The sequence below is a fragment of the Leptodactylus fuscus genome, chromosome 5 (genome assembly GCF_031893055.1).
Source record: "Leptodactylus fuscus isolate aLepFus1 chromosome 5, aLepFus1.hap2, whole genome shotgun sequence".
Taxonomy (NCBI): Eukaryota; Metazoa; Chordata; class Amphibia; order Anura; family Leptodactylidae; genus Leptodactylus; species Leptodactylus fuscus.
In genome coordinates this window covers 137,175,281-137,187,321 of record NC_134269.1, presented here as the reverse complement: position 1 = coordinate 137,187,321, position 12,041 = coordinate 137,175,281, and the positions used below count along the sequence as shown (strand labels likewise).

Here is a 12,041-nt window from a genome sequence, read left to right as displayed (position 1 = left end):
GGTCCTCTTTAATACTGTGGTGCAGTTGCAGTGGATTATTATAAAGTGGGGGCATATAATGTTAGGGTGACTGTAGGAGGGTTATACTGTGTAGAGCCACATGGAAAAATGGATGAGAATGGGCGGAGTCAACATTGAAGTGGGTCAAGCTAAGTTTGCCAAATGCGCCACACATCTTGTGCCTCTTTCTGTCCTTTGAAAGTTGGGAGGTATAGGAGGTGGTGCCACCTACTGGATCCACTGCATACCAGGCATAATTTTATCCTCTTTGTTCTACCATATGTATATAATAATAATATAATAATACATTTTATTCATATAGCGCCAACATATTCCGCAGCACTGTACAACTAGTAGGGTTCAAATACAGACAGATACATAACAAAGAACATCATTTCACACAATGGGACTGAGGGCCCTGCTCGCAAGAGCTTACAATCTATGAGGTAGAGGGGGTGACACAAGAGGTAGCAGGGGCGGCATTGGTTATGCAGAGGTCAGACAATTTCGTAATAGAGGTGACTGTCATTACACAAACAAAACTTTATGAGCCGTCACCAGTTGTGTCCTAGTATATAGCCTTTGGAGTTTCCCTTTAAATCCGTCACGTGGTTTTTCTACTCCATTCTGTAATGCAGCTAGCCTTGTGCTTGTGTTACTAATGAGCAGTAATGAGCGTGTCCTGCGCCCGGCGCTCCAATGGCAGCCTGGGTGTGCTCTGCGACCTGTGTTTGGCACCAGGTTGCGTTGCCGAGCAACCCGCGCACAGGCCGATGACGTGTATCCCGCGGGAGCCGGCTCAGCCCTGTCACTTCCTGGTTGAGGTTCGGGAGCTGCAGAGTCTTCCTCAACATGTCTCACCAGACCGGTATCCAGGGTGAGTACTGCCCGGGGATATAGAGGGAGCAGCGGGCTCTGGGTGGGCGCCCGGGAGGAGGGGCTGAGCCTTGGCTCTAATGCCTAAAGTCTGAGGTGAAGTGGCCGCCTCGGGTTTCACGTCTTGGAGACTGCTCACATCTCGTATTAATGCTGCGCTAAGCAAAGTGTGCGGCCAGCTATTGGCAGGACTGGACGGCGGTGTCCTGTGTATGTAATGGAGGGAATACCTGAGTGTATCCTGCCCTCTCCAGCACTGTGTATTGTACAGGGACCCCATCCAGCTCAGGTGATGTGTTATACTCTGCCATTATTCCTCCAGTAGTCAGACAATACACAGGAAACAGCTGGCAGCTCTGCCTGACTGCCTATAATGTTACAGTGTGAATAGCTGGATTCCTTCAGGTCTTTTATATCCGATGAATAAACTATTGGACTCTTTCTACTCCCCAGAGTCCTGGACAGATTTCCTTGTTACTGTAAGTCACCAATAGCCATGTCTAAGTGACCGGCCGTAGCGCCAGGAATAAGACCCGTGTGTGAGCTAGCTGGGTTATATGTGCGCTGACACTTTACTGAACTGCAGCAAATAAAGCCCTGTTCATACCGTATTTGACCTTACTGTCGAATGTATACGTTAACGTAGGAGTTGAAAGAATACCACTTGGGACCTGCTCACGCACGCACGCAGATACATGGCAGTTGTGTGCCATTGTATGCAATAAAGTGGCATTTGTTTTAAAAGTATATGGAAAAAAACTAAGGCTCAGTTCACACTGCTGCTGTTCTGATCCTTCATGGGATGCAGAACAAAGGACTAAACCATTGCCAGTGTTGCAATTCGTTTTTTCTGTCCTCATGAGGACAGTTTTCACTTAGGCTTTATTGCCTGGAGTGCAACACCCATGAAAATCACACTGAGGTCTTCATACACGGAGAAAACTGAAAAACCTGAAACTACAGCGATGATCCCCCCAAAAGATACCAGAACTCTGCATTTTGCTCTTCCTATTATTCCTAGGAAATTTCTTAATAACTTGACAGCTAGGTGCTAACTGTTTATGGTCTGTCCCTGCACAAACCCGCAACCTAATATTGTCAGACTGTGTAGGGTCACACTCTTTTTGGATTAGTATACACGATTTATAAGTCTAGAAAGAATGACAGAGGGACACAGCAAAGCAACACAGAAGTGTTGGAAATATGCTTCAGAATTGTATCTTGGGGAATTTGAAAGGCTATACCCATTCTGGACATGTATGGCTTGTCCACCAGAGATGCTAAAAATGTCCCATAAATACATTTGCTACGTCTGGGACCTGCGTCCTTTTTAAGAACAGGAATCCTTGATTCCTCATGGCTGCAGTGAGTTGAGAATCTGCCTTCCTGCTCAGCTAGAAGCTCCATAGAAGTGAATGTTGAGAACTGCACGTGAAGGGTAAACGTCCCACTCACTTAAGATGAATATACCGTATATGTCCTAGATGGGGATATATCCCATTAAGCATTTCACAGGCAAGTCACAAGTGGTGACAGGTCCTCTTTAAGTAAATGTCAGCAGTTGCAAGTGACGACAACCCCAGTTGTATGTACGTTGCTACACGGCTAAAGGAACCACTTGAATGAATCAGTTTCTTTTGGAGAGCGTTTGTATACTGCGCTCTGTTTAATAGGTGCCCTATATAGGTTCTCTCTGCACATTATTGATACTCTTTGACATATGTACTTTAAACTAAAGCATCTCATAGATGAACTGGCTGAAAAAGGTCTGATCTGGTGAGAAGGTGCCCATTATGCAATGTATGGCCTCCACATATGACTGCGTAGATCTGCTATATAGGCTGTCCCATATGTCTGACCTAGAAGGGCTAACAAGAATGCAGCAAACATAAGTGTAGAAATGACACAAATAATACATGACCCCTGAGGCACGCTCAGAAGTGTAACTGTAGCCTTTCCAGTGTACTCTATTTGTTGGTAACCAGACAGTATTCTGACCTGAAGTCAGTAATAAGTGCTCTGCTGTCACATTATACTGGTATAGTATGACAGGAATCAGCGGCACAGAATAACCTTTTTCTTTCTTCTATGTATGTAACTGGATGTGTAGCTACCTAGTTATTGTCTGTTATGGTACCAGGTAGAGTGCCTCGCTCTATAATTCCTGTACTGCAGACTGTGTGACCCCTGGGTCTTGGATCATATAGAAGAGTAACAGACATAATTCTTATTTTGCATTCCAAGGAATTGTCATTTGTTACCTTACCATAAGATTGGATAGAGGAACAGAAACTATGAGCTCACAAAGCTATTGGTTAACTTATTTATTTTTTGTAGATTGTGAGCCCTCTATAGGGCCCTATAGGGCTTACAATCTACATTTTTCTTCCTATCAGTATGTCTTTGTAGTATGGGACGAAATCCACACAAACACGGGGAGAACATACAAACTCCTTGCAGAAGTTGTTCCTGGCGGGATTCAAACCCAGGACTCCAGCGCTGCAAGGCTGCAGTGCTAACCACTGAGCCACCGTGTTGCCGCCAATGGTTAACTTTAACCAATTAAAAATGGTTGTCTCTAGATGACTCGGCTATTTTCAGCAGATCCCCAAAGATCTGGTTTCTCTAACTGTTGGTGATCAGCTGTTGTCCCCGAAGATAGCCGTGTCCAGTCATATATTTCCCTTTCTAAATTACCTACTGGCCATTGAAATAAACAGTTGACCATAAAGCATATGGTTGTGCATTAGCTGAAAGTAGGGTCCTGAGTATTGGACTGCCGTTGAAGTCCAACAGTATTTATAGGAAGAAACCACATGTAACAGTAGTAATAAGGTCCTGAATCAGTAATATGGATATACATTTTAGGGGGTATCATTTACACTTAGTTAATATGGATGTTGACCTATTTTGTTCCTAGGATCAGATCATTTTCATCGCCCTCTCAGGTACATGTATCAAAGCTTGTACACATGACAGTGAAAAATGGCTACCATACTGGTATTTTTAGAAAAATGGAAGTCTATGCGACTGTTCATAGTTTTTTAAACAGTCATATGAATATATCCTAAAGTTATATTTGCATGACAGAAAAAAAAACCTGCTGTGTTATAGCAAATCAATACCTTTTAAGGGTATGTTCACCTGACAGTTTCAACTGTGAGACTCAGTCAGTGTGTTGGCTGCATTTACTGGCCTGCACCTTATGCTGGGAGAGGGACTCTAAAGGCGGGTTCACACCTGCAGCCGGTCTCAGCTTTGTGGGTTTCCATCTTCTGCCAACAGGAGATGGAAACCCGGCATTTAGTGTCCACATGTGAGTGTCTTCTGCTCTCGGCGGTGAAACGTTTTTTTGTTTTTTTTTAAACCGGACACAGAGTCCTGCATGTCCGACTTTGTGTCTGGTTAAAAAAAAAAACTGTTTTGCTGCAGAGAGCAGAAGACTCTCACGGGCAGACACTTTGCAAACCCATTCAAATTAATGGGTTTGAAAACTGACTGCCGGTTTCCGTCTCCTGTCCAGTTTTTCGGGCAGAAGATGAAAATCTGAAAGTGGAAATTTGCGCAGATGTGAACCCGCCCTTAGCCATGTAGTTATTTATGCTCCTAGGAGTCCCTGCCACCCAGTGACATACTGTTCTGATTATAGTATTAGGATAGTATGTTGCTGGGAGTGAAGGACTCCTAACAGCATAGAAATAAGGTGCAGGCCTGTAAATCTGGCCGACACATGGACCGAGTTTCACAGCAGAAGCTTGGTCGTGGGAGTGTGCCCTAACTGTGGCATTGTGCAATGATTTCAGTGACAAAATCACCCAGAATAGTTATCCACATTAGTGTGAAAAGAGAGCCTAAATAAATGCAGACCAAGTGTGGGGGGGCAAAAAAGTAGAAAAAATTTTTATTACAAAAAGTAAAAAATACAGCTCATTAGGGCAAATATATAATAGGAGAAATCTTTTATATCTTTTATTTTCTTCAAACTCATATCCCAAGAAGGAGTAAGGCTAGGGCCCCATGTAGCATAAATGCAGCGGCATTTTACAGTACCTGTAGAGTGGATGGGACTCTGACTAATCCCATCCACACATGACAGAAAAATGTTCGCAGCAGTTCTGTAAATTGCTGCATGTCAGTTATACCTTTGGAAACGTTGGTGTTTTCCTTATGGTATAATATAAGCAGAAAGTCTGCCACAGTTGTTCCAGCAGCGCTTTTTTACGTTGGGCCTTGGTGTAATAACTGGAGTCCTGGACTCAGTCAGCACATGTGCATGGTGTGTTTGATATGGAGCACACCTCATTTCAAGGTGCTTGTACAATGAAGAGAAGTTTACTGTCCTCCACTTTAGTAGTTAATGCACATGTTTTGGGAGCCACTGAAGCCTGAGAGTTTGATTTAGGTCACTAAATCCATCAGTATAAGGACAGTCTGCTGGTTTAGTGGCCACAGACCTGTTGACAGGTTCACTTTAAGGCTCCATTCACATAGCCATGCTGTGTATCCGTATTAGTCTTTGGCCTGGTTTGGGGTTTTATACTACATGCTGATGTCTTGGCTTGTAGAGATCAAATATAATTATTGAGAATTAAAGGGGTTGTCAGCTGTCATGTGACTGATGTACTCGATGTTGTCACTGCAGGATTTTTTGGATGAGTGACTAATGCTTATTTTATTCTTTTATACTGGTTTCTGCTCCTTGCCCAATTATATAAAATTGTAGACAACCCCTTTATAGTTATTTATTGGTTGCATTGTTCTGTAATGATATGGTCTGTGGATTAACCGTACTTTAGCTCCAATAAATATAAATGGTGAGCAGCATTGATAGGTTATTTTCTACAGTCTGTCACCTTTTCTTACACAACTCAGATTTTATCCCTCCTTAGACCTTTACTCTTATGTTCCTTTTATGTCTTCCACCTACCTTGGAGCAGAGCTTGTCAATAGTTTGTGCAATCCGTCCGCACTTTATACTGTATGTAAACATGGCACAATGTTCATTGCATTCCAGTGAGCATTACCAGGCCCCAAGACCAGCTATTCTCTCCTAATAGGGAAGGGATGGGCCGTTCTGTGTGAATATACAACGTCCTTAGTGGCAATGTTGTTTATACACTGTGATCTTTTCATGGATACAATGCATCAGAAAAATAAGACCAGAACAAAAAACAATAAACAGGGCTCTGCAGTTTAGTGGCCATATTTCAACTTGTAGGCTATTTAAACTTTAAAACTCAAAATTATAACTTATTTATAGTTGCAAAAAGGTTTTACTTTTAACGGTCTACAAATTTATGTTATGGTCATGGGAATATCCCTTTAAATTAAAATGGCTACATTTACCTCATGTCACCGACCACTCCTGGGATTTTCATAGTTTAAGGCTTTTTAACCTCTTTAAGAAATCCGTTGAAGACTTTGTACCAATTGTGTCAAATCACACCACACTAGTAAGTGTACCTAGTGAACTTTTATTGTCCGTTTATGATTGTTCAGTGCAAACATGAAACATTTTGTAAACCGTTCTGTTAACATGGCTTCACCTTTATACATCACAATGGAAATGGCTCAGGCAACAATTCCCTATTTATTATGAAGCTGTTATTAGCTATTATTATTTATGTTTACCACTTCCATCAATTTAAGTTTTTAGCATCAGTGAGTAGTTGCTGCTCCAATGACTCCAGCACAGTCGTAGTTTTCTCTCTAGCCCCCACCATTCCTGAGCAACAGGAGCAGTTAGTTTTGGTGCCTGATGTGCTATTTAAAGGAGTTGTCCGGGCTAATATGAAATCTGTACACTAACCTAAACCCCCTCCTATTTTCCAAATAACATTATTAATAAAAAATATATATTTACCCATATCCCTGGGGCGGTCATGTGGCCTTCTCAGGGACATTTTCTCATAATCCGCTGACAAACTGTTTCCACATTTCCGGAAATGGATAGTCCATACTACTACTACCCCCTTCCACTTCACTCATACTTACCCATCCATGGCTTCTTCCAGTGAAACGGGTCTTCCTCCTGTACTGGCAGGGTGCACGGACTTCTCCTACCTGTGTGTGCACACACTGCTGCAAGTAAATCATCTCTACTGCATGTCTACACATGCGAAGTAGAGGTGACTCGCGGGAGGAGCGCACAGACATTACAGGAGGAGAAGAGGCCATCTCACAGGAAGAAGCTGTGGAGGGTAAGTATGTAATATGGGTTGGGGTGAATAGGTAGGGTAGGACCTATAGGAGAGGAAGGATAGCTAGACTGAAGGCTCCCAGGCCTGTCATAGCAATGTTACTATTGCGGCTGGTCTATGACCAGCCACAATGGAAATGTACAGAATCTCCCATAGACTAAAATACACTTGTATTTCAGTCTATGGGACTTGCAATAAAATAGCAAAAAATCTAAATCATCCCCTTTCTCTAGAATACATATAACAGTAGAATATTACTGTGAAACACATGTACCTTAGATATCCCTGTGTTCAATTTTTTTCCCATATTTTCCTCCTCTAAAAGCTAGGTGCCTCTTGTGGCCCGATACGTCTTATAATCTGAAAAATACGGTGTAATATAAGTTTTAAGACCTTTTATTATGTCTTTCTCACGTATTTCCTTTTACTAACAGCGAGTGAAGATGTTCAAGAAACCTTTGCCAAAGCAAGAAATGGAAAGTACAGGCTCTTGAAACTGGACATTGAGGATGGTTTGTAAAGTTCTTTATTTTGTCTTTTTATATAGAAACTGTATGTATGCAGGATTTGTACACACAAGCACATCTTAGCCCTTTTTTTTCCTTCTCTAACCAATCGGAAAAGGTTTTTCTACTTTCCTTTGCTTCATCCTCCTGCTGTTTAGGTGACAAAAAAAATATGAAAGAGATGTGAAAAAATGTGCTTGTGTTAGCACTAACTGAAGTCCTGTAAAGAAAATCTCAAATTGTTAAATCTCACTAAAAAGAATCGTAAAACACATCTGTTTCATATGCTAGTACTAGGGCTGGGCGATTATGACCTCCATCGAAATTGCATATTATCAGGCATTTTGCCTCAATTAATGTTAATGGTCATTAAAAGGGGCTTGATTTAAATATGTATAAGTATTTTAATATGTATATATAAGTATGAGTGTGTGTTGGGCAAACCTTGCTAGATTGGTCTCGAGGTTGTCCTTGCAGATTTGTTTGGGCTGAACATAGCCGAACTGAAACTGCTGTTATAGTCTGGGGTCTCTTCAGACCCCAGAGTATTATGTGCTGAAGCGGATGGGAGGCGACAAAACATTAAAAAAAACCCCAAAGCTGTTACTCGCCTATCTTGGGCTCCGACGCAGCTCCTTGTTCTATTCAGCACTTCTGCCTGAGGTCTTGATGTATAGACACAAGTGTTGCAAAGGCAATTAACATTGGTCAGAAGACACCAGAATATAATAGCAGATTCAGTTCAGATGTGTTCAGCCAGAACAAACTTTCAGGTGGAACATGGCAAATATTGTAATAACTAAACTGAAATAACCGACATGAACAAAATCTCTTTTATTCTCGTTGACATTCTGTTTCAGTTATTTATTTTTCGGTTTCAGTTATAGTTGCCTATATTGCCTAGGGGGTTAATGGTCATTGCTAGGGGCTGCTGGTCATTGCCTAGGGGCTATCATGGGTTAATGCTCATTGCCTAGGGGCTAATGCTCATTGTATAGAGGCTACTAGGGTTTAATGCTTGTTGTGTAGGGGCAATTAGGGGTTAAAGAGGACCTTTCACCACTTTTGGGCACATGCAGTGTTATATACTGCCAGAAAGCCGACAGTGCGCGGAGTTCAGCGCACTGTCGGCTTTCCCGATCTGTGCCCGGTGTAAAGAGCTTACGGTGCCGGTACCGTAGTGCTCTATGGTCAGAAGGGCGTTTCTGACCATTAGCCAGAGACGCCCTTCTGCCTCGCGGCGCCTATCGCGCTGTGCTGTGGAGCCGGGAGGAACGCCCCCCTCCCGCTCCTGATAATGCTCGTCTATGGACGAGCTGTGCCAGCAGAGGGAGGGGGCGTTCCTCCCCGCGCCACAGCACAGCGTGATAGGCGCCGCGAGGCAGAAGGGCGTCTCTGGCTAATGGTCAGAAACGCCCTTCTGACCATAGAGCACTACGGTACCGGCACCGTAAGCTCTTTACACCGGGCACAGATCGGGAAAGCCGACAGTGCGCTGAATTCAGCACACTGTCGGCTTTCCAGCAGCATATAACACTGCATGTGCCCAAAAGTGGTGAAAGGTCCTCTTTAATGCTTGTTGTATAGGGGCTGCAGGGCACTTAAGCTCATTGCGTAAGGTTTTCTTTACTTACCTGTAGCGATGTTACTGAAGTTCTCCTTCATCTGCTTCAATACTCTGCCTGGATCGTTTCTCGGGGTCTTCTATGCAGTCCTGTGAAGAGAAGGCTGCGTGATCTCATGAGAACTCCCAAGATCAGGCTGCTGAAGCTGCTCTGACACTGTTCTCTGCTAATTGGACAGTGTCAGACTGACGTAGCTGCTCTCTTCAGTGTCAGAAACGCCCTCCTGACACTGAACAGCGTAATTAACATATAGGGCGCTAGAAATAACAGGACTCAGAGCTTCACAATGAGGGGGGCTACAGAGATAATTCAAAGTGCCCCAGAGTCTGTGCAGCTGCACCTGTAACATGGTGCAGAAAACTGCACAGGCTTGGGGTGGTGAAAGGTCCTCTTTAAGAAGATGGACTCCTGGTCACTTAAGTAATTCTTTGTACCACCAATCCATCTATAACAAAATTCCTTCAATTTGATTGCTCTGTAGTTTTAATATCCATATTACAATAAGTGCAATATGTTGGCTGGAACTTTATCACATTTGTGGGGTTTTTTTTGTAAATATCTCGTTCACAGAGCAACTAATGGTGAGCATCCGTGAAAAGCCAGCAAGTTCCTGGGACAAAGACTATGACAACTTTATCTTACCACTATTAGAAGATAAGCAGCCATGTTATATCCTATATCGGTTGGATTCTCAGAATGCCCAGGGCTACGAGTGGATTTTCATCGCTTGGTCTCCAGATTACTCTCATGTAAGTGTTTTGTCATACAGAAGAAAATTATCACAATTTCATAACCTCATGATTGATTTTTTTTCCTTAGATTTGACAAAGACATTTGTCACACTGGTGTCCAATTTACATAAACCATTTTTTTTTGTTTGTTTTGTTTAATTTGTGCTTTGTTTTTATTTTTGCTTGAAATGTATGCATAGAAAACATATACTTTGTGTAGAAGGATTAGATTTTGTACAATTGTAATCACTGTCTTATGTTGAGTACATTTAGGTACGGCAAAAGATGTTGTATGCTGCAACTAGGGCAACTGTAAAGAAGGAATTTGGAGGTGGACACATAAAAGATGAAATTTTTGGAACATCTAAAGTAAGTGTGACCTGTTTTATCTTAATTTTTTGTTCTTTAGAGCCATGCTGGATTCACTGTTGTATTTTTCAGCATATCGAATTCAGTCTTTAAACCTTCCCCATCCATACACCACATTTGTTCTCATAGATGAACTACATAGGCATTCTTTTTTTCTTTTTTCCCCCACCATACGTATTAGTCATTTTTGCTGAAGGTTTGAATTTTTCTGGGAACCCCATTCCAGTGCTGAGTTATTTTTACGCGGGTGATTATTTGTCCATAGTGAGCAATATGTAAGTTAAGTGGCGGCGTTCATTCTTATTTTCATTTATTGTCCTTGTACACAGTCCATTTTGCAGATCTTGTTCAGGTTGTTTAATGTAGTTTTGAGGCGCAAAACCAGGTGTTAAAGGGAATGAAAGTACAAAGAACAGATGGTGCTTTTCATTTTTAATTTTAGGCAACCTCGCACTATTCAGAGATTATGAGTGGGGTTTATGAGAGATTATTAATATGATTATGTATACCTTATCTCATATACTAGACTTTAATATTATGTAGACTGGTGTATCTAAAGGAAAATGCACTGCCAATACATGAGCAATTGCCTGGCGATTGGTGGGTTTTTTACACGGTGCAATAGTTGGGAATAAACAGTTGTTCAGATAATTAGCAGTCTGTGTAAAAGGCCCTTTAGAAAGAAGGATTGACCAAACAGGATGCCATAAGTGGCATAATAATCAGGTCAGTAGGCAGAGTAACCATACCAAGGGTATATAGACCAGCCAATAAGTTCTGTTTAATTCACAGTAATGACTAGCCCTATATGCAGAGTCCTGTTGTGACTTAGAAATACCTTTGTGTCAGAACGCACTTTACTGGATGACAAATGTAGTTGGAAGTTTCAATCCTTGTAAGGTGACGCAGAGGAGTAGTCATAATTTTAGTACTTCTGTAACAAGGAAGGAATGGATGTTCTCATTAACCCCTTCCATGTCTTATTTAACATTCTCTTTTTCTTTTCAAAATAGAGCATATCATAAAATAACATAGAAAAACTTTTATTATGTTACAGCAATTGTTATAAAGGGATTTAAAGCCCATAAGTGAATAGCTGCATCCTTATAATCAGACATTTTACTATGTCTGAGGCCAGTGGAATGTCAGGCTGGTATTTAGGCTGCTGCTAACCTATCCTTTCCTTAAATATTACAACATACAGTCAGTTAATAGCCAGTGTGCTTGGCTTTTGTTATATTTTTAGTGCTTATAAGCTGACCTAGATAAAGTGTCTTATGTAATAATATTTGTAAAGACTTTTATGTGGTTGGCTTTTTCTGTCAAGGCATTCTGACCTAGGAATATGTACAACTTAGTAACTGTCAAACTGAGTATTCTCTGTGTCATTAGAAATACCTGTTAGGCAGCTGGTTAGATAACTACTGGATTGTTTTCTTCACCATGAAGAACAAGGTTTCATATTATGTGAATCCAAGTCACTGGTTGTAGTCGTGTCCTGTCTCAGGAAGTTATTGGCTGAGCAGACATTTCTAGTGCGATAAGATGGGGCCAGGAAGAGTAGACCCTGTATGTGACAGAGCTGCAGTGGGGTATTTCTTGTTTTTTTTTTTTTTTTTTATAAATAACCCATCAACGGATAATAACAATTGTTTGACTCCTTCACATTTTAATGAGTAGTATGGTGAATATAATAAAAGAAGATTTCTAAAATATCTCAGTATATCAATATCA

The 12,041-nt window shown here is 41.6% G+C and overlaps 1 protein-coding gene across 2 annotated transcripts in view; it reads left to right on the top strand.

The window, feature by feature from the left end:
- TWF1 (twinfilin actin binding protein 1) overlaps positions 1-12,041 on the top strand; it is a 43,123-nt gene that overhangs the window by 17,325 nt on the left and 13,757 nt on the right. Inside the window, exons 1-4 of one of the 2 annotated variants that reach the window (XM_075274375.1) lie at positions 827-877; positions 7,511-7,588; positions 9,778-9,956; positions 10,212-10,307. In XM_075274375.1, coding sequence (XP_075130476.1) covers positions 853-877; positions 7,511-7,588; positions 9,778-9,956; positions 10,212-10,307 — 378 coding nt within the window. In that variant the 5' untranslated portion in view covers positions 827-852. Of the gene's footprint in view, positions 1-826; positions 878-7,510; positions 7,589-9,777; positions 9,957-10,211; positions 10,308-12,041 lie in introns of those variants that run through there. The other variant, XM_075274374.1, reaches the window with a different exon arrangement.